At 40.1% G+C, this 23,563-nt stretch overlaps 1 protein-coding gene across 1 annotated transcript in view; it reads left to right on the top strand.

Annotated features, from left to right (window-relative positions):
• Positions 1 to 23,563, top strand: part of ADGRG4 (adhesion G protein-coupled receptor G4) — a 106,261-nt gene that overhangs the window by 33,501 nt on the left and 49,197 nt on the right. Inside the window, exons 3-10 of the mRNA XM_012655472.1 lie at positions 6,132 to 12,194; positions 13,191 to 13,285; positions 14,929 to 14,993; positions 16,791 to 16,830; positions 18,066 to 18,118; positions 19,630 to 19,793; positions 21,308 to 21,440; positions 23,269 to 23,387. Coding sequence (XP_012510926.1) covers positions 6,132 to 12,194; positions 13,191 to 13,285; positions 14,929 to 14,993; positions 16,791 to 16,830; positions 18,066 to 18,118; positions 19,630 to 19,793; positions 21,308 to 21,440; positions 23,269 to 23,387 — 6,732 coding nt within the window. The remainder of the gene's footprint in view (positions 1 to 6,131; positions 12,195 to 13,190; positions 13,286 to 14,928; positions 14,994 to 16,790; positions 16,831 to 18,065; positions 18,119 to 19,629; positions 19,794 to 21,307; positions 21,441 to 23,268; positions 23,388 to 23,563) is intronic.

The raw sequence follows: 23,563 nt of genomic DNA on the forward strand, positions 1-23,563 counted from the left end.
CATTGTTCGGTTCTACAATTTCCATTTGGCTCTTTTTTATAATTTTTATTTATTTTCTGAGATTTTCTCTTTTTTTCATTACAAGAGAATTTATAGTTGCTTTTTAAAATTTTTTATGATGATTGCTTTAAAATCCTTTAATTCCAGCACCTGATTCATCTTGGCATTAGCAAAAACTGATTGTCTTTTCTCATTCAAGTTGTGATTTTCTTGGTTCTTGGTATGACAGGTGATTTTAAAAATTATATCCTGGACATTTTGTCAATTATGTTAGGAGACTCTGGATCTTATTTAAAACTTTCATTTTAGAACGCAGTCATCCTGTTTAGGTTTAGCACACAGGTCTTGGCCCACTTTTGTGGGCTGTCCTTCCAAATACAACTTAATTTTTAGAGTCTTCGTGATGTTATTTTGTCTTGCTTGGTTTATCTCATGCTCCTGAGGCTCCCACCTGTTCCTGCTGTGCTGCCTAGGTTGGTGGCAGAAAGGGTCTGCCCAGGCCAGGCCTCCAAATATCTCTCAGTGGGGGAGGGGTGTGGGGAGATCCCCCTACCAATGCTCCTTGCCTTGGCTTCCCCTGTGTCTCTGGGCAGGAAAGGAAAATCTTGGCCCAGGCTTCCTAGATGGTTCTTTTTCCTTATTTCCCCTGCCTGCCTCAGTGTTTGTGGGTGAGGAGAAAGAATCTCAGGACTTCAGCAACTAAGAGGCTTCCTGGACCAGGCCACTTGCTGTTACTGGTTTCTCTTTTCCTCTTATGCCTGCCTGCCTTGTTGTTTCTGAGTGGATGAGGATACTCTTAGGCCAGTGGGAACAAATAGTCTTCCTGGGCCCGGTTCTGTTCAGCCAGTGTCTTTTGGTAGGGAGAGGAGCCTCAGGCCTGGCAGGGCAGGAGGGTGCTCCCCCTGGCTGCTGCTTATGGTTAGCAGGGCTCCCAATCAGTCCCCCTTGCTGGCATTGTTAGGCTTGCCTGATGTTGTCAGAGGGACTCCCATTTGATCCAGAAGGGAAATGAGCCTACTTGGACTGCCTTTTGTTGCTAGATTGGGGATTGGGAAACACAGGGCCTGACTCGTGTTTTTATGTTGGGTTAGGGGAAGCAAGATGCCCACTACCATGTTGTTCCTCTACTCCTGGAGTCCCAAACCAGTTTGCTTTCTTCTTAGCACCTTCCATAGTTCTCCTTTGGTTGTCTCTTACACCATTTCCAGGACTTATAGTTGTACTTTCTGGGGAGGGGTAGGGAAAAGTGGGTCTGTGCAATGCTGTTCAGTTGGGAAGTCTACATTTGCTTTTAACATCAATTCTTGGGAGATAAAAGCTCGTGCGTGTGTGTGTGTGTGTGTGTGTGTGTGTGTGTATAGACAAATAGGGGACAGCAAAATGACAGAGATAATATGTCTGGCATTGTAACTACCCCAATCACTTACATTTTCTTTTCTGAGAAGGACAGGCATTAAATTCAAAGGAGATAAGTGTACCATTTAGGGACCAAAAAAATAAAAATCCCCACCACATATAGAGAAAAGAGGAAGATTGATGAAGCTTAAGTACAGTGAACCTCACTTGTTAGAAATGATGGGTGCACAGAAAGTCTGAATTACTGAATTTAAGAAAAACAAAAGTATATATAGATTAAGACAATATGGACACCAATAAGAAAGTTAAGTTTTTTATATTCATTGTCAACCTACATTACACAATAGTGGTCTTGAATATGTTTGCTAACCCATTGTAATTAATTTCTAGACTTAGAGTTTTTAAGAATCTTTAATTCCAATAGATCTTAGTTCTAAAAAGCTACTGTTGTTTGATGGGGTTGTCTTTATCTGGGATATGAATGATTTGTCAAGGCAGATATTATATCGGGGAATGCTGTAATTTGGGATCCCCACTGGGTTTTGATTCCTGGGCTAGCAAGAACACCTTAATTTTTAATTTAGCATTGTGATGCTCTACTCTAAGGTTTGTGTTTCACTGTTTAGGTGATTCCTGTTTCTTGCACTGTTCCTATTCAGCAATTGCAGAATGTGGTTTTTAGTATCTAAGTTTGTTTCTCCTTGGTTCTTTCAGGCAAAGTTTGTTCATTTCTTCCTCCTGGGATTGGGGTGGTTCCATGTAAATCGAGAATATGTGTTTACAGGTGCTAGATAATTGAGGCATTGCTACATACTGTCTTATTTCTTCTCTAAATGTGAAAATCTCATCTTTTCAATATTGCACCTCTCTGGGCCTCATCTCTAAATGAAAGGATTGAATACAATCTCCAAGACCTGGTTATAAAATTTTGGAATTTTAATGAATGAAGATTTGAGTCTTTGTTAATAATGACTTTAGAGGAAAAAAATTTGATACAGCAGTCCCTCTGGAAGAAATCTTGCATTGGAAAGATTTAATAGGAGGTTTGCTGAAATATACAAACTCAGGCTTCAGGTTAAAATGGAGCAATGTAAAATGCATTATTTCCTAAGAGATCTCTAGTACTTGAAATGCCACCTGCTTGGTAATTTTGTGCAACTCATTTGTTTTTATTTTTCTAAATCGTATGTTCCTTTTTGAGATGTATACTGGAAGTGTTAATAACAATTGCTACATCTGTGGCTCCGCCCTCTCTGATAAAAAATATCAAGCCTGACTCCCATCCCCTGTCTTATAAAAGAGTTTTCCCTTACTTATTATAGATTACTCTGCTAGCTTCTCTTTGAATGCTGCATCAAAGAAGATAACTTAGGTTTTTGTGGTATTTAGTGTTTTATTGTTTTCCTAAAAAGTGAATGCAGGTCAATCATTAATTGTAAAGGAGTGGGAATCATGAAACCTTGTCTCAACAATTAGTGCATCCACAGAGTGATTCAGGCTCTGGAATGCCCCACTCCTCCAATGTGCTAGAAGTGACACTTTCACAGAGGTTTGCTAAGCCAACGGGCTGATATAAACCCATTTGCAAAAATGGAAACCAAGATCCTGACGATTCTCCTTTTACTTACAGTTGTGGACAAATTTGAAAGCAGAAAGTTTGAAATACATATTGTGATACTGTAATATACTAGTTTTTTCTTGATAAGGCTTAACATAATGTGAATCTGTGATAATTGAAACCATGTCATAAAATTAAGTGGAAAAAGTGCTTTTTATATAGCTTTGACTTTTCCCCTTATAAATATGTGTACTTTTATCAATCCATCTATACAGTCAATGGTAGACTTCTGATTGTCACTCATTCTACTTGGTAATGACCACAAAATCCTAAAGAACATCCTACACACACCTCAGAAATCCTGGATGTGCAAATTAAAAGCAATTTTAATGCTCAGGACAGTGAAACAAATTAGTAAATTGTCTACCACTACAAGCATTCCTACATAGGTAATATGCTTCTCAGGTGGATAAATTCAAAATGATAATTTTCCTAAGGTAAATATGCATGATTTCATTTTGGGTGATTTGAATTAGAGAAAGATTATGACTCCATCTTGAATTTTACTATGCACCATTTTCACTTGGATGTTCCACCATCACCCCAAATTCCACTTATCCAAGTCTGAACTGGATATTTTTCTTCTGAGTGAGGCTTCCTTCCCAATTTTCCTATTTCTATGAATATCACCACTATTCTCTGAGTTGCCCAAAAGCAAAATTTGAGTTCTCTGAGAATTCTATGTCTTCTTTATTTCTTAAGCCTCTTTGTTATCGTCCCTGTCTATTCTTCCTTTCCAATACCTGTGGGGTTAGGGATCCTCACACTGCTCTCATGTCATTCTGAGCCCTCTTTATTTCTATCCTTCAGTTAGTCTACAAATAGGTACTGAACATCTACCATGTGCCAGGCACTGGAGATTCAATGGTGAGCAACGAAAGATGAGGGCCCTGCCCATAATGGTCTAGTGAGGAAGACAGACATTAATAAGCACATACAAACAAATGTCAAACTGTAGTTATGACACATTCCACGTTCCACAAAAAAGAGATGTGAGGTGTCATAAGAGCATAGAATAGATTGATTTGATCTAGTCATGGAGGTCAGGGAAGGTAGGCTTCCCCGAAGGGGTGACGCTTCAACTGAGATTTAAAGGATGTGTAGAAGTTAATCAGATGAAGAAGAGTGGGAAGAACAGTCTAAGTAGAGGTTACAGCACATGCAATGGTCTTGTGATGGGAAAGAGAATTCCACGTATTGGAGGACTAAAAAGAGGCTGGGGGCTGAAGGCGAGAAAATAAGAGGACATTTAGCACAAATTGAGACTGCAAAGGAAGTTAGGGACCAAACCATATAGCTTTATAGGCTCTATTAAAAAATATTTTTCATCTGGGAACAGTGGCTCATGCCTGTAATCCCAGCACTTTGAGAGGCCAAGGTGGGAGGATCGCTTGAGGCCAGAAGTTTGAGAGCAGCCTGGGAAACATAGTGAGACCCCATCTTTATAAAAAATAATAAAAAAATAATTAGTCAGCCATGGTTGTGCACACCTGCAATCCCAGCTACTTGGCAGGCTGAGGCAGGAGGATTGCTTGAACCCAGGAGTTCAAGGTTACAGTGAGGTATGACCAGGCCACTGCACTCCAGCCTGGGAAACAAAGTGAGACCTTATCTCTAAAAAAAATAAAAATAAATAATTTTTTTTTATCCTATAAGCAACGGAAAGCCTCTAAAAAGAGCCGAGTGTGTGAGTGTGTGTGCGTGTGCGTGTGTGACATGATAAGATTTGCATTTTAAAAAGATCATTCTGGTTACATCATGGAACAGACTGGAGGGAGCCCAAGAGTAGTGACAGAGAGTTCAGTTGGGAAGCCACCGCAGTAGTCTGAGTGAAAGGTGAAGGTGGTTGGTCAGGATGGTAAGTGATGGAAATGGAGAGAAATTGATGGAGTCAAGAGATAGTTAGGAGCTAAGATCCACAGGACAAGATTATGGGTTGGCTATGGCAGGTGAGAGAGAGAATGAAGTCGACAGAAGGAGAGGGTTTTAGCTTATATAATTGAATGTGTGGTGTTGCCATCCACTAGGGAATACCAGAAGAAGACCCACTCTGGAGACAAGATAATGAGTTCAAGTTAGGGTATGTTGAGTTTGAGGCATTAACGAGGTATCCAAGAAATGATGCCAAGTAAGCAATTGGTCATATAAATGCGAAGCTCAAAATAGAGATCTGGTCTAGAGATATAACTCTGAGATTCACCTGTGTATAGTTGTAAATTGAAATCTTAGGTATAGGAAAACCATAGAATGAGAAGAGAAGAGGAACTGGGACAAAGCCTTGGCCAGGTAAAATAAGATGAGTCCGCAAACAAGTGGCCAGGGAAGTGAGAGAAAACCCAAGAATGTGTTGTGTAATGGAAGCCAATGAAAAGAGTATTTTCAACTCATTACTACTAGTAAAGAAATTTTAATCCAGGAGTTCCGGATAAAAATATTTTCAATCTGTAGTGTTTAAATGAGTGATGGAAATTTGACCAAGTCAAAGTCAACTATTTTTTGAGCACTTACTGTGTGCCAGAAACTATGCTAAGTGTTTTACGCACATTAACTCACTTAAGTCTCACAGCAATTTTATAAGGTAGGTGTTAGTATAATCCTCACATTACAGAGGAGGAAATTGAAGCACATAGAGGGTAAGTATAATAACTAGTCCAAGGTTACATAATGAGTGTGAAAGTGATGGAGACAGGATTTAAAACTACATCTATTTGAATTTAAAGCTGATTCTCTTATTTGGAAGATTTTAAATTACACAATTCAATTTCTTTAATAGACATAGAACTATTCAAGTTATCTGTTTCTTCTTAAGTGAGTTTTGGTAGCTGTGTCTTTCAAGGAATTGGCCCCTTTCCAAAAGCTAATCCTCTTAATCAGTGTACTACTCTAGTATGCGTCCCTCTTTTAGGAGTGTTTATTATGGAGATACTATGGAATGAATGTCCTCCAACTAGTTACTTAACCAGGGTGTTATGAGAGCCATATAGAGATTTTAGAAAGTAGAAAATTATCTTAAGAAAAATCAAGTAATCAAACAATTTGATTATATCCATGATACTTACCTTTCTTTAAAAATGAAAAGAAATTATAGCACTCATAAAAAATTGTTTCTGATTTCTAAAGCTGAATCCAAAGTAACACATGCTTTCTGATTTTTCAGTTGTTTCTGAAAATGTGACAATTCAAGAAACAAGTGCGACTCTTTCACAACAAACAGATTTGACAACTCCAGCCCGAATTACTGGACTAAAACCACAAAAGACTGCACATTCCTCTACAATGTTGTCTAAAAGCATGCCTATATTTGCTACTGATTATACAAGCATATCATATTTAAATACAACATTTCCACGTCTGGAAGCAACAACTGCACCAAAAATTTTTACGACATCCATGGCTGAGACGGCTACACTTGCAGCAGATGTTTTATCTGCTTCAGCATCTGTCACTCTGCCTATCCAGAATACATCCATAGACACTACCACCATTTCCATGAAAATAACTGAATCTCCATCTTCAGAAAGCACAAGGACAACAAAAATGGCTGAAGCCAAGGCTACTGAGACCTTTCATCCAAATACAGCTACTAATTTCCTATCCACATTTGGATTTACCAAGAATTCAAATGTATCTAAAACTTCAGCTATTGAATCTCAGTCGGCTGTTGTGAAGATGTCTTTATTCTCAACTATTGAGTCAACGTCCATGTCTACAACATCTTGGCTCAAACACAAATCCACAGATATTTGGGCACTCCCTGTCTCCACAGCTCGCCAGAAGTTTCTTGCATCTACAGCTGCTGAAACTGTACCTTGGTCCACAGTGGAAGAGACTTCAGCTACAACTTCTCACATTGGGACTGCATCAGCATTTCCACCTGAGTCTGTGCTTATCTCCACAGCTGTTCCAGCAGATTCTGTATTTCCTAGAAATCAGACAGCATCTACATTGGCAAAAACTGATGTGGAGGCAGCATTTACAGTCCATTCAGTGACTCTCCCAACTAGATTCATTGAGACCACTCCTGCCCTAGGAATAGCTGAAACAGAATTGACATCTACAAATTTTCAGGATGTCTCCTCACCCCAAGTGGAAGATGTCATGTCTACCTCCATGCCAAAAAACACCTCCTCTATGGCCCTTTCTTTCATAACATCCTTTATGTTTACTGAAACTCAAAGTGTACAGACCGTTATTGGTGCTGAAATGACACACACGGCCTTGACTTCTGGAATCACACTTGCGCCTATAGAGGCTGAAACTATGCTTTTCCCCACAATCACAGGGCCAGTATATACCCAGAATACACCCACAGCTGGTGAACACATGCATACTTTGGTTTCCACTAGATCGGCTTCCAAATCCAAGATATCTGAGTCAGTTCCCACATCTATAACTCATGAAGCTGCCTATCTATTCTCCACCAATGAGACCACTTGGACTTCCAGGCCAGACCAGACCCTGTTGACATCTACGAATACAACCACCATACTTACATTTGTGCCTAATGAAAATTTCACATCAGCATTCCACGGGAGTAATACAGAACATTCATCCACAACTACTAATATTATCACCCCACTGGAAGCAGCCACAGAGAGTGAGGCTACCACTACCACTGATGCTACTACAGGCAGATATACAACAGCTCTACCCAAATTGACATCTCCATGGTTTGCTAAGTTCTCCACAGTTTCTGGAACCACATCTGTAACCAATATGCCTGAGTTTAAACTTACTACTTTACTTTTAAAAACCATCCCTATGTCCACAGTAGCTGCAAATGAACTTCATTCAACACCAAGGGACACAGTTGTTTCACCAGTAGATATAATATCTACTCTTGCTGACATTAAACCAAATTTTTCTACTGAAGAAAGTGCTTCTGAGACTACACAAACAAAAACAAATGGTACAATTGCCTTTGGAGATACAACAGCCCCTATACCAAAGTCTACAACAACTCAAAGACTTAATGCTACTGTGACAAGAAAAGAAACAACTTCTGATTATCTTAAGGGAAAATCCACTATAGCAGGGGTAACTGAGGTTTCTCCATTTTCAGCAATGTTGGAAGTGACAGATGATTCAGCACAAATGGTGACAGCCTCTGTCACTCTTTCCTCTTTTCCTGATATAGAAAAATTGACTACTCCATTGGATAATAAAACTGCAACTACTGAGGTGAGAGGAAGTTGGCTATTAACAAAATTGGTGAAAACCACACCTAAGAGTTCATACAATAGAATTACAGAAATCTTTAATTCTACCCACACCTATACAGCACATTGGACTTCAGAGACATCTAAAGGGACTTCAACTCCATCTCCTACTTCCGGGAGCACACGGATATTCCCTGAACCCCTGGGTGCTTCCACCACAAGGATATTGGAGACCAGTTTCCCCACTACCCTTAAAGACGTGACAACTATGTCCTTGTCTGCCGGTATCTTGCCTCCAAAGCCTACAGCTGCTCATTCCTCAGCAACCCTTATGCCTGTTACCCATATGTTCTCACTGCCAGTTAATGTCTCTGCTGTGGTGTCTGAGGAGATTAAGGGGACCATGTCTGAGCCTTCTACAGTGGCTAGGGCTTTCTCTACATCTATGCTCTCAGATGTTTCAAATCCATCATCAACTACAGTGACCAGAGCATTGGTGCCACCATTGGATCAGACTGCTTCTGCAACCAGCGATACCATGCCTACCCACAGAGACTTGATTCATACCACTTCACAGGCCACAGTGATCTCTGTCAGAATGACACCCACGGCAGTTCCCTCTCTGACAGAAACTCCACTCCCCTCGCTGAAAACCCCCACTCCTGTGACAGCTAAGGCTGAGATCACTCTTCCCTTCACCTCAGTTGACAAAGTAATTCCATCCACACACACTCTTGACTGCTTGAAATCTCCTCCTAACAACATTCCTATTGCATCCTCCACTCATGTGATCTCAACCACATCTATACCAGGAACGACTCAACCTGTATCTCAAGCGGAGAAGACTTCTACCTATGCTCTCAGCTTTCCGTATACTTTCAGTGCTGGTGGAGATGTTGTCGGCTTGGCTACTGACACCACAGAGACCTCTGTTGTTGATGAGATCATATTCTCACAAACCTCTGCCAATGAGCTTACTACCTCAATAGATGATCACATTTCTCAATCTGCCACAAGTCTTGTAAGCACGCCAGTCTCCAGCCAATTGGTGACTGGCACTTCTATCTTATCTTCTGACAAAGACCAGATGACCATTTCCCTGGTGAAAACCCCTAGAACTATGGAGGTGACAGAAATATCCTCATCAAGGAATTCTTTTATTTCACATTCCCAGGGTACTTCATCCTTGGAAATGACAGATGCAGGATTTTATGAGACCACAAAAATTTCCAGTCACCAAACACATTCACCTTCAGAGATTACACTTGGGATTCCACCTGATGGGAATTCAGTTTCATCTCCCACTTCCAGGAGCACACAGACTACACCTACCTTGACCTCAAGTAACATAGTAGATGTTCACATTTCAGAAATGTCTACCAGTCGTGGGAAAACAGCTCTTCCTTCACAAGCTCTGACAATCACCACATTTTTGCCTCCTGAAAAAGAAAGCATGAGTGCCCTTTCAGTTTATACTCCCAGGACTGTGGAAATGATAGTAAGCTCCACCTCAGTGACACACCCTGTCGCATACCACCAAGATACTTCATTTGTAGATACTACAACTTACAGAACAACCAGAATATCAAATCCTGTGAACATCGCCACAACTCTTTCACACTTACCTTCACTTAGGACACAGCCTGAGGCGACTTCAGTTGCCACTTCCATTTCTGAAAGCACACAGACTTTCCCTGAGTCCTCATCTCTCTCCACAATCGGACTATATAACACCAATTTTACAATGATCTCTACTGATAGGATCACTCCAGCCCTTTCTGTTCCAAATGTACCTACGACACTTATTAGGGAAACCTCTGTGGCAACATCCATTCCTATTTACCAGATGTCCTCGTTGCCAGTTAATGTCACTGCCTTCACCTCCAAAAAAGTTTCTGACACACCCACAATACTAATAACTAAGCCTTCTAAAACAACACACCCAGATTGTTTGAAAAGTCCCTCTATAGCCACTTCTGAGCCTATGTCTGAGATGTCCTCCATGCCAGTTAATGACTCTGTTTTCTCATCCACAGCAGTTTCTTCTGACACTTCCACAACAGTTGGGTCATTCTCTACTCTATTGTCTTCAATTATCCCTAGGACTACTATGACCATACAAACATCTACATTGGATAAGACACCTGTTACATATGCTGAGTCTACTTCAAAAAGCACAATGGTTTCCTCTGCTCTCACTACTTCAGAAATGATAGAGGTACCTTTGAGGATCACAGCTACATCCTCTTCTTCTCCAACAGAGCCAACATTTCCCTCTGTGAAAACCATTCCAACCACTATTATGGCTGGGACAATGACTCCATTTGTAGGCACCACTCCCACCTATCTACACAGTTCTAAGAACACTGAAGCTATTTCCTCCATTCCAAAGACCACAATTTCACCATTTTTGTTAACAACCCAACACTCATCACAAGGAGATGAGGCTACAACTCTGGGCATATTACCTGGGATTACTAACAGCTCCCTATCTGCCATGAGCAGTAGTAGAGTGGCAGCCATCACAAATACTTCTTTCAGAACCACTGTCCCCGAAAATGTGCTTTCGCCTACTCCTTCAGATAATCTTCATACTTCCTTAGAGATTCAGGTTTCCACATCTTTGACTGCCTTTAATAACAGTCCTGGATCCACAAAAAGTGTAAAAGACACTGCCACTTATATTTCTTCTAATACAGGAGAGACGGCTTCCTTGTCAGAAAATACTTCCTTAGCAGCTGAAGTAACAAAAAGTGCCAAGTCTGTGAGTACCCCTGTTTCATACCCTCCATGGATCCCATCCAGTGCAACTCCACCCTCTTTGACATCATTTCCATATTCACTTCATAGTACTGAAGCCAAGCTCTCCACTCCAAAGACCTCTGCTCCTCTTACATCCCAAATGGTTGAATTTCCAGTTCTGGAAACAAGAATCACATCTAGTAACACCCAGTCTCTGCATATGACTTCCTGGAAGACACCCACAGCTGAAGGTTCTCAGTTTCAAATATCCACTACTACTCATGTACCTACACCCAATGAGATGGAAACAGAGACTCTACACCTTGTCCCTGGGTCTTTGTCAACATTCACAGCCTCTCAGACTGGTCTAGTATCTAGAGATGTTATGGCAATGTCATCAATTCCCACCACAGGAATTCTTCCTACCTATGGGCTTTCTGAGAACCTTTCATTATCAACATCTTCAGGAGCTATCCCTACCACTTTGGCTGACATTAAGCACATGTTTGAGAAAACAATCACATCTGTATCTCCTGGGGCCACACTCCCATCAAAGCCTTCTGGTGCCACTTCAGAACCTATAATCTTGAAGGCTGCTACTTCACCCATGATGACTTGGATCTTATCTAGTCTCTCTTCAGGCCCCCCTCTGGCAACTGTATCTAATGCTCCTCATATCATAACTTCTTCTACAGTTGAGGTGTCAAAATCCACATTTCTGACTCCTGACACAATGCCAATGTATCCATTCACTAACCTTACAACGCTACCTTTTCCTACTGTAAGCACCATACTCATCCAAACCACTCCTGCACCTACAATAGGTAGTATCACTACTGGCTTCCCAACTTCTCTCCCTATGTCTATAAAAATCACAGATGACAGTGTGTACATTTCCACATCCCCTGAGGCAGCATCCAGAACCCCTGTGACTACCAACTCTAGGACTGTGTCTGAACCTCCATTATTCAGTGAAATGAGTATGTTACCTTCTGCAACTGACCACACCCTATCTGTTGGTTCCATGCCTCTGCCTAGCCCTATAATAACATCTGCATGGAGTAGAATTCCAGTTACAGAAGCACCTGCTACTTTAATTTTTCCTAAGCCCACACTGGACTCCCTTCTAAATATAATCACTACCACATCTGCTGCTCCTGGAGCCTCATTTCCACTCATATCCACCAGAGTGACACATCCTTCTACAACAACTGTGTCTTCGCTAGTATCTTCCTCTTTTGAGGCATCCTGGCTGGACTCCACACCATCCTTTGTATCTACGGAAGCATCAACTTCGCCTATTGCTGCTAAGTCCACAGGTACTGCTCCAGAATGTGTGCAGCATATCCTTACAGATGCATGCACAATGAGCCACGTGTTTTCCAAGGTGGCCAGTCCTATGAAGGCAGAAAAGAATGAAGAAGGGCGCGGGTGTTTCTTATCTCTTTTGGACAGTGGGTACCTTGTCCAAATACAGAATTCTTTAGCCATCTTTCTCGTGTCTGCTTTATTGAAATATAATGCAAATGTATCTTTTCATTCAACACAACAATTTCTAAGCCTCCTTTCTTCCCATTTTGTTCTCCATGTTCTGACTCTGATTCTGCCAATGTGAACATGTGCTAGAAACTTCACCTCTTCCCAGTGAGAGGATCACATGGTCTTAGGTTTGACCATGTTGACCACACCCCAGAAAACACCAAGAAATGTCCTGTCTTGCCCTTTGAATTCCTCTTATGCAGGTCTCAGCCTTCTCCAATCCCCATCTCTAGTTCACTAGGAAAATTTACCCATGGCCAGGGAGTATTTGATTTTAATATTGTTCAAATTTTGAATGTTCTTGTAACTTTTAATATTCCAAAATAGAAATTTGATAGGATATACAAGAGCAAGAGGGAAACAAGGAGAGAATAACCTGAAGCAGAAAGGAAGGCACAGGAAGAAAAATACAGTTATTTTCTCAGGACAAATGATCTGGTGAAATAATGTCCAGCTTGACAACTGGATGAATTGAAAATCCATTGACCAATAAAAGTGCAGAATTTGTAGGATTTGTAGAAAGTCTATCAACTGTGTGGAAATCAGGGAAATGCCTAAAAAATTAAAGCAAAAATAGGATGGTAACATCCTGTTTTGCTTTTTGATATGGAGCTGAAAGAGCTGGTTCTTGACTTTGGAGTTAAATTAAGCAAAGATTAGGAATGAGACATCATTGTTTGGTTTGCTTTAATATGGAGAGCACTTTTAACCAAATTTAGAGAAGTCAATTTTTTTGAACTAATGAATGAAATTAACCTCATTATTTTTAATTACAGTTTCCTTCTACAATACTGAAATGAGCTTCTCTGTCTTTGATGAAGAGCCAAGGATCCCTATTACCAGTGTTATAAATGAATTTACAAAAAATTGGGTAAAATAATATTTTGAATATTAATGGTACATATAAACATATGTGAATATATATATGACAAAGACTGAATAGATTAAAACTAGGCTTTACTTTTTTCTACCAATAATCTATTTCACAGGTAATTAGTTTTAATTTTTTTTTTTTCGCTGCAAATCTGTCTACTCTGTAAGCAACACCATGAGGATGTATGCAACCTCTCTTTCATAGTACCAATGCTGAAAGCTTTTATGGACCGTTATTATTTTCATTTGTTTATATCTGTACATTTCCCTCCACTGACACAAATTCTGAGCCTTTGCCAAATTTTCCCATTTGGGGAAAGTAGGAGAGCAGTGATAACAAAGTCTATGCCATTGTATTTAAGTATTTTTGTTTCCTGCATTTTATTTTTTTCTATCTCCAACACAATGAATGTTTTATTTATCCTTATATTTTTTCTGATGACAAAACTAATATATGCTCTCTGTAGAAAATTCAGATATTGACATCTAAAACCCAGAAAGTAAATGTCCTTTTTAAGGCTACTTCATTTTAATAGTTTAAACTCCTCTTAATAGTTTAAGATATATTCTTTTAGATTTTTTTCAGCACATATTATAACATTGATGCATGTGTGTTCTTTTACAAAATAATTAGAATTATACTAATCATGCTGCTCTTCGACTTGCTTTCTCTCCCACTTATCCATGCATCTTTGAGCATATTCATGCTGGTGAATATAGATCATACACTTTTAATAGATACGTAGGATTTCACTACATGGTTTGATGTAGTATTTTTTTAATCCAGGCATCCATTGATGGATATTTGTGTTTTTTCTATTTTTTTTCTATTTAGAAACAATGCTGAAAACAAGGCCCTTGCAACAGATTTCAGGGCACTTGAGTGTTTCTATAGGATCAATTCCTAAAATTGGAAGTGATAGGCCAAAGAATGTAAACATTTTACATTTTAATAGCTATCACTAAATGGCCTCCCAGATAGGTGATACTAACTTGCACCCTCCCAACAATGAATGATCATATGCTTGCCAACTCTCCCTATCAGCACTTATTTTCAAATGTATATGACATGATTATAAGTGCTTTAAAATGGGTGGGTGTATTAGTCTGCTCAGGATGCAATAACAAGATACCACAGACTGGGTGCTTAAACAACAGACATTTCATTCCTCACGGTTCTGGAGGCTAGAAGTCCAAGATTAAGGTGTTGACAGGGTTGGTTTCTGGTGAGGCCACTGTCCTTGGCTTGCAGATGGCCACTTTCTTGCTGTGTCCTCACATGGTCCTTCCTCTGTGTGCACGCATCCCTGGTCCCTCTTCCTCTTCTTTTAAGAGCACCCATCCTATTGGAGTAGGGCCTCACCTTTATGACTTCATTTAACCTTAATGACCTTTCTAAAGGCCTTATCGCCAAATATAACATCAAGGTTAGGGCTTCAATATTTGAATTTTAGGGGGACACAATTAATTGAGCCTGCAACATTGGGTAAAACGTAAACTGAAAGAATGAGTGGAACAGATGGAAGTGTTGAGCCTGCTGCAATAATGAATGTAGCTTAATGATCATGACATCCCAGGTGACTTTGCTGGGTTAAAATAGAGGAGCAGAATACTAAAACTGATTTTTTTTGTCTTGTACAGTTGAATTCTGTATTTCAGGACAGTGAATTTTCTATTACTAATCTGACCATCCAAATTAAAAGCAGGTATGTGAATGACATCTACTGTGGGTCTGTTCCTATCCGGAGGGGTTTTCCTTTGTTTATGTCTGGGATTTCGGGGCTGTCACATTTCTCATTGTGTTTTCCTTTCTGAGTATAAATCCTCTTTGGAATGAAGAAGATCTTTGTATTATTACTGTAGGGCGGAAAGCCAATGGGAGAACAAAACAAAACAAAATAAATAGGGGAAGCAAGGGAATTAGACCGAGTTACCTCTAATGCCACTTTAATCTCTAAAATTCTATGATTCTGTGACTTAGGGAAAAAATCATGCCTTAAAGGGATGAAAGACTAGGCATGGCCAATGCACAAGGATTTATAAAGCCTTTTATATTTGGATGATGTACTTTCAGGAAATAGAAATTCCAAAGGGAACTTGAAATGTTTAAAGTGATAATGTTGATTAGTCCGAAACTTGCTTGGAGCACAAATTTCCAGAGGTGATTACAGTGAAATGGGCAGGCACTGAGTGGTGTCAAGAAAACCATGGCAAAGGCAATTGGTCACCTGAGAAATACTTCCTCTACTCTTGCCCTGCACATATACTAGTCCACTGTTAAAGGGACCCCCAGAAGAAGCCCTTTGAAAAATAGGCATGACTCTGTTAAGTCATGATAGGCTGATTTTTAAAACACTAAATGTGACAGCCTATGTTTTGTACATTGGGATTTTGGTTTCTCTTACATGTTCAAATATAAATAGGTTCAAGAATATTCTTATAAATGAATGGAAGTAAATCCATGGTTGGTTATTGTCTTAGTCAGTTCTGGCTACTATAACAAAAATACCATAGACTGGTGGCTTAAATCACAGACATTTTTTTCTCACAGTTCTGGAGGCTGGGAAGTCCAAGAACAAAGCTCTGGTGGGTTCAGTGTCTGGTGAGAGACCTCTTCTTGCTGTGTCCTCACATGGCAGAGAGTAGAGAGAGAGGAAGCTCTCCTGCCTGTTCTTATAAAGGTGTCAATCCCATTCAGGAGGGCTCTGCCCCACCTCCTAATACCATCACATTGGGGATTAAGCTTCAGCATATGACTTTTGGGAGGATACAAACATTCAGTCCATAATAGTTAATAAAAGAAAATTGGAGATGTCTGTGTTATACAACATTCTTTTAAAAATTGTGTCTGTCGGTTTTCCTTATCAGAAAAGTAATGTGTAGCCATTGTAAAATCTTAGCGCTTTACAGAAATATTATATATAACACGGATAGTGAAAATCTCTGAATCCCTGCCTTCCTCCACCCTTCCAGGAATTCCTGTTAACAGCTTATTTGATAAATTTCTCTAGATTTGTTTTCATGCATTTATTAAGAAAATAAAATCCTGCTCTACATAGTATTTTACAACTTTATTTTCTTGCTTTATAACACATCGTGTACATCTTTTTAGGCCAAAACATATAGATCTTGCTTATTCATTTGAATAACTACACGGGATTCTTCTGTATGTATGGACCAAGATGTATTTATCCAATTATCTAGTGATAGACATTTGAGTAACTTCCACCTTTGTATGTATATTTTTATGCACCTTTGCTCGTACCATTATGGGATAGATTCCCAGAAGCAGAATTAATAAGTCAAAGGCTTACCAGCATTTTGGTATGCAAATAATAATCAAGCTCATTCAAAGTGTCCCTTTGGAGCCTTAGCTCTATTTGAATTCCAAGCTGGGAGGATTCTACTCTTCTGCCTCAGAGTTGTCTTTCTCCTGTTCTTGTGTTCTGTGTATTTGGTATTATATTTCATTTTTCTATAATTTTGTAATGCTTTTGATACAGAGACATTTTGGAGGAAGAGATGGCCATGGATCGAGCTATCGTAAGTAATTTTTCAAAACAAATCTACTTGTGATCCATCCTATACCTGATTAGATGTAAGTAAATAGTTCTTCCACCTGAGTGTATGTTATCAGGCAAGGCTCAGTTGTGACAACCGAGGGTCAAACTGCATTGCTTTCTTTGGGATTGGCACAAGAACCCATCAAGAAAATCATCTCCTGCTTTTCTGAACTATCCATGTGGCAGTTTTTCAAGGCACATTTTGTGGTCTATGGGAGTGTGAAATGACTTGGGGATTGTAAGCGGTAAGTGGAATTTCTTGCTTGTAGACATCTTTCAAAAAAAGCCTGGCTCTTCCAAGAGTGACACAATTGTTTGCAAGACTGGCATTCACACAATAAATTCACCCTCTGTGCATATAGATTTGAAGTCAGAGAGTGACAAAACAATCTCTTGTCATCCTTGCCCCAGTTCTCAGCACTTATTCCAGTCCCTCAAAGCTTTACAATGGTACATTCTAAAATGATTAGTAAGCACACAGCTTTCAAGGTGTTTAAGTACAAGATAAATATTTTGACTATACAAAATACAGTCAAGGCTACAATCCATTCCAAATTATCTGCCATCATTTAAAATACTTTCTATAAATAGCCAAGTCAGAATTTTAAGATTTAACACATTAGAGATAGCATGATATAACTAAAATTTCTGTCAAATAATAGTTGTAAAAGCTGTTTGGTGATAATGTGGTCAAGTTTCTTGGGTTGGAACCCCTGCTTTTCTACTTCCTGACTATGAAAATTCAGGCAACTTAATTAACCTCTCTGTGCCTCAGTTTCCTCATCTGTAAGATGAAGGCTGTTGGAAGGATAGAATGAGATAGTTTATGTTAAGCATTTAGCATAGGGCTTAGAACGTAGCAGAGGTTTAGTAGTGTTTACTATTGTCACCATCATGTTAATATCCAGATCCAGAAGGCTTAGATCCTGCTCTCAGCTCTGTGACTTGTCAGTTGTGTGATACTGGGCAGATCATTTAACTTCTCTGAGACTCAGCTTCCTCATCTAGAAAATGGGGTGACAATGCCTGCATTGCCCATCCTACAGGGTTGGTATGAGGTCTAAATGCGTTGATGTTTTTGAGGGTGGTTTGCAGATGGCAGTGGGTTACATAAATGTAAGACACAATTATAATTGTTGTTAACAATACTCCTTGTACTCGATTGTGACATTTGTTTAAAGATTTCAGTGACTATGTACTTTTCTTTTGCATTAGTTGGAACAGAGAGAAGGGCAAGGAATGGCTACAATTTCCCATGTACTATACAGGTAGGAGCTGAGTTTATTCATAGCTGGTACATTTAGTTCTGATTTTCATTTCATTTAATTCTGTATGTGCAGCCTGTCGGTCAGAGTTGTCGGAAGGAGATCAAAGTACCCAGTGGTTATTTTACAGATGCTGTAATTGGGCTCTTGCCTTCATTAAATAAGCTATTTTGTTTGGTCACAGCATAGCCTAGCAGCCTGTCTGCTGCCTCTTTGTAGTGAAGAGAAAATGGGGTCCAAAGTGGTCATAATTTGGGGATGGGGGAATAAAGTGTTTGTCGTGGTCAAAAAGGTTCAAAAAATACTGAGCAGGGAAGTTGAAAAACATGGAAAGTAGCCTTGGTTCTGTTTAGACTTGTGGTCCAGTTCCTCCTGGAACACTGGCTATTATTGCTGTGCTTGATGCCCATCACGAAGGACATACAGCCAAAGAAGATGCATGAAGAGGGCACCAAAATGGAGTAGAGGGTCTGTTGCAAGCAAGAGGAGAGGTTTAAAAAGAAGAGCCCTCTTCAGACTGGGAAGCTGAGAAGTGACGGGCTCCAAATGAAATGGGCAGCATGCACAGGGACTTCACCAAATATGGATCAGGGGAGGGGGAGGCATGACTTAGATTGGACATAAAGAGAAGTTTTGAGTAAACACGGGTATTAATACATCTAACTTTCAACACTTGGTTGGAAACTTAGCAAATGTATTCTTTAAAAAGCTGTATCTACAAATGGAAATGGGAAAAAAAGGGTATAGGTAAATTTGCAAATCTGAAATGTGTTCCCTAATGAAATATTAAAGGAATTTAGAATGTTGGAGGACCTCACTATAGAGGATGAGTTCAAAAACAGTCCAATTCTTTTATAACCTATCTATTCCATGGACAGAAATACTGGATAGGTCTTTGTGACCATGGAAAATGTCATCGCCCTGAGGCTCAGTTCCCTCATCTGTAGTGTGGGAATAATAATAGCATGACCTCATAATGTTGTCGTGAGGATAAAATGAAGCAAAACATGTGGAGCATGAGCTTCACAAATATTAGCTCTTATTACTACTATTATTCTATTATAGAAATAGGCCATCTGCAGCACACTTCTTTATAGACTAACTGAGCATGTGCCTATTTGCCTTATTGCAAAAATGATGGGTAAATTGGAGACCAGAGAATAAAAGGTTGTCTCTGAAATAATAAATCCTGAGTACTCCATCTTCTCTATTAATTAATACAAACTCCTAGAGAAGTCTCATGGCCAGCCAATTTCGACATAATGCAAATATTTCTGGCCATTCTTTTGAAATAGGTTTTGAATTGTCTGTTTTGGACACGAGAAAATTTATCAGAAGATTTCAGTATCAAGATTTCTTCCATCACTTCTTAAGAATTTCCACTTAATAGCTTTAAAATGTTTGACATTTATAAACTACCAATTAAGTCAGCTGTACAGAATTTCAGCACCGCAAGCCAAGTTGCCCTCTGTTGATAAAACTGCTACATTTTTATTTTTTGCTCTGCTTTTTAGCTGTGTCTGTCAGGTCATCATAAAGGCCAACTGTTCCTTAGCACCCGCTGAATTGATTAGCAGGATCAAAAGTAAAATACTTGGCAACTTCACTCATGGAAACTTCACGCAAGCTCAATTGACGTTATTAGTAAAGTCTGAACATATTGCGGTGAAAAAACTAGGTAATTTGGGGGGCTAGGGGGTATTTCAGTATGAATTTACTTCCCTTATAAAACTCATAATGCATACATGGTAAGGGATTCTGAGTTCAAAGAGAAAAGAAGTCGCCTTTATGTTCCTTTCTACATCCTCAATACCCACTTGACCTTTCTACCTCTAAGAGCTTATGAAAGAACAGAGTGCTGGAGGGGCTACCAGAGACTGTTAGTTGGCTCTGGCTATTAGCAGAGGCCAGACCATCAATTGAGTGGGAGGATTGGCTCTCTTGCATAAAGGCCCAGAGACCTGAAGAGCTTCCTCATTACACACAATAGATGCCCAATAGATATTTGCTAATTTATTGATTGATTCAGCCATCTTATTCATCTTGGCAAGTGATCTGGGAAATGTCCCAGATTTTTCTCATTGGCATTTTCAGATTAGCAAGGTCTTAATGGTAAAAGAGAAAGGCTACCAGGCCACTCTATCTCCTCCCTATTGCAGCTTTGTTCCTTTTCCCCAGTAGACTGTAGTGTAACGTTGAGCTCACCCAGATAACACACATGGGCATTAGAATGCACAATCCTTGGCGACAGACTAATTAAGTAGCAGAGGGCAGGCTGTGATTGTGCAAGGGTGAGAGTGAGATGGAAGGCAGAGAAATGTTGAAGCTACAGGGAGAGCCCACCATACAAATGTCGCTGATGAATGCGTCCTGAGAGTGCTAGAGGAAGGCACCTTTCACCCTCACTCAGAGGGGAAACTGGAGTCACTGGGCAAGGCTGGCTGGGCCACTTCTTGGGCCACTCAGTCAACACCTGAGTGAAAGACTTCTGGAATCAGAGTCACGCACCTGCTGGGTGCTCAGTAAAAACTGGGAACTTATCACATAGCCTTAGCCCAGGTCACACTTCGCTTAATGTCACAATGCCTGGCAGCAAAACCTTGCCCTAGCAGCCCTCTGTGGAGGAGTTCACCCTGTACCTCAGCACCAGCACCAGAAACAGTGCTCCCCTGTATATATTGGTCATGTCAGATACACTGAGTGTAGTAAAACCCAATCCACCCCAGAGTCCATTAGGAAGGGAGGGGCCTTCCAGAGAGAGAAGTCTGCCTACAGCCTCCTGTCTTCGTACATCAAAGTGATAATAGGGTGTACCTCAGAAGCTGGGTAATTGGTAGGTGGTATCTTTTGACTTTTTACTTTATACCCCTTTGTGTGGCTTGAATTTTTTCAATGCATATGCATTCTTTAAAACAAAACAAAGCAAAACAAAAAATTCTCCTGTCAACTGGTGGTTTTAAATGAAAAGGACAAAGCATGCAGTTACACCGGGTGGCTTATTTTTTTTTTTTTTTAAAGACTCCATTTAATGCTATCTTCAATGAAGCCTGGCTTAAATGGCTTGGCAGAAAAACTTTCCTCTTTTATTTGATGATGTTTATGTGCAGGGTAATAATGATGTGCCATAATGGGTGTTCAGGGTACTTTCAGGTGTCTCTTGCCCTTTAAAATGTGCATACATTTTTCCTGTAGATCCAGGAAAGTGCCAAGCCGATGAAACACCCTCTAAATACAAAGGGACATATAAGTGGCCATTAACCAACCCTACGGAGACAGCACAAACTAGATGCATAAAAAATGAGGATGGAACCGCCACAAGAATCTGGTATGTACAGGCCGAGTTCTAATTGCTGGTTCACATACACAAAGATCTGTTCAATCAGGGCCATGTTTCTATGTCGTTTGCCTGAATATGCTCTCTGCCTGCACCTGTACTGCCAGTCTTTCTTTCGCCTTTTGGACCTACTTAAATGTACACATGCAACAGAATAAGAAGAATTTTCAAGAAGACAAAGGAGAAGACAAAGAAAAAAAAGTCACCCACAACCCTACTGCCTGAGCACAGCTGTTTTTAGGTTGGCATATTTTTTCTTTCTTTCTTTTTTTTTTTGCATTATCCTTTCTTTGTGTGCCTTTAAGTTTTATGTAGTGGTAATCACTGCACTCATATCAATAATGTGATTTGCCGTTTCAACTCAGTGGTTTATCAAACATTTTCCATGTTTTACATTCATCTTCTTAATGATCATTTCAAAAAATGACCTTGGAAACTATCTAGTTGATGGGCCATAATAATTTACTAAATCATGCTTCTATTGTTGACTTTATCATTTTCCTTTCTAAAATCATCAGCCCTCTTTTCTTACTCTCTGCTGTTAATGGTTTATGCCATTACCTTAAGTGGATAAGACCGGGGGGCAGCAGGTTTTGACAGAGGCTTAAAAGCACTCTTTCAGAAAGCAATATTGAGGACTGCATCCTACCTTTTCCCCCTTACATCTCATCAGCCAGCAAGTCATGCAGCTTTGATGATCACAGTTAGAGCACACGTTTAGCCTTTCCTTTCTAACCCCACTGCCACTACCCTGGTGTAAGCCCTTTACTATCTTTTGCCCACTATTAGAGCAGTCTCCTTGCCCTCTCACTGTCCATTGCTGCCCATCTATGTGCCACACTGCTGCCAGCATGATTGTCCTGAAGTATGGCTGTCATCATGCCACTGCTACATTGCCTCAACAATCAAGTCCAAACCCCTAAATACAGTCCTCCAGACTGCAGGCTCCCTTTCCTGCTATCTCACTCAGCAATCTCCCACCTTTTACCATGAGCTCCAGTGAAAAAGACCATTTGCTGTTCTGGACTCAATGGGCTCTTCCTCGTGTCTTTTTCTCTGCTTATACTGTTTGCTCTGCTTGGGGTGGAGGGGGTTCTTTCTCTATCTCTGTCCTTTCAGCACTCAGCTCAGCTTAAACGTGGAAAATAACTTCTCCTTGCTTGGTGGTTTGATAGATTCAGTTCTGTTTATACAGCTTTTCATCTCATATTTGGCCTAATGGTAGAACACGATTTACAGTCTTAAACCACGGAATCACAGGCTCCTGGGGGGAGGACTGAGGCCCTGTCCTGTTTGTCTGTGCTCCCTATTACCAGTCCTAGAACACAGTGGGTACTCACTCAATAAATATGTTAGCCGACTTGAAATGAACCTGGTTGAAATGGATGAGGCATGGGGGAGGGTAGATAACGAGGGCCTTGAGTAACTTAATATACTGAGATAGAGACAGCATTCCAATAGGAATTTCCCCTAAAAATAGGGATAAAAAGGGAACATGAGGGTAAGAAGTCATGTCTAAGGGGGCAACATCTCTGCCTTGACTCTTGTTCAGCTGGACATTGCCATGCCCCATTCCTGGCTCTCTTGCCCATTTATCTATCCTCCCTGCATGTTGACCCTAGATTGACTTGCTCCCTAAGAGCAAAGTTTTCTTCAATTTGCAAAGAAGCAATGGCTTCCCACCTTTGCTATCTCTGCCAGGAGTCTGGGAACAGGTGAGGGGAAGACAAGACAAAGATACACCTATTCTTTCACCATTTGCTTTAAGACTATCCCTGCCTCATCCTCCAGTGAAAAAGCTCTCTCCTCTCTTTTTCAGTTCAATCAGCCTCAACACAGGCAAAGCTCAGTGGGAAAAACCAAGGTTCGAACAATGCAAATTGCTTCCAGGACTCCCTGACAAGATTGTGGATCTTGGTGATATTACCATAAGTGATGGTAAGATTGTTTTGCACACATCAGAGAAATCATGGAACCTCAGTTAGTTTGCCTACTGGACTTAAAACCAGACAGAGTACAGTCCAGGGGTGGAGAAACTTTTCGTGCTGGAGGGCCGCATTAATTTAGCTGTAATCAAATAAGGCCACATTCAAGAAACTTCAATTAGATATACT

This window comes from Propithecus coquereli, unplaced genomic scaffold, assembly GCF_000956105.1.
Source record: "Propithecus coquereli isolate 6110/MARCELLA unplaced genomic scaffold, Pcoq_1.0 Scaffold478, whole genome shotgun sequence".
Lineage (NCBI taxonomy): Eukaryota > Metazoa > Chordata > Mammalia > Primates > Indriidae > Propithecus > Propithecus coquereli.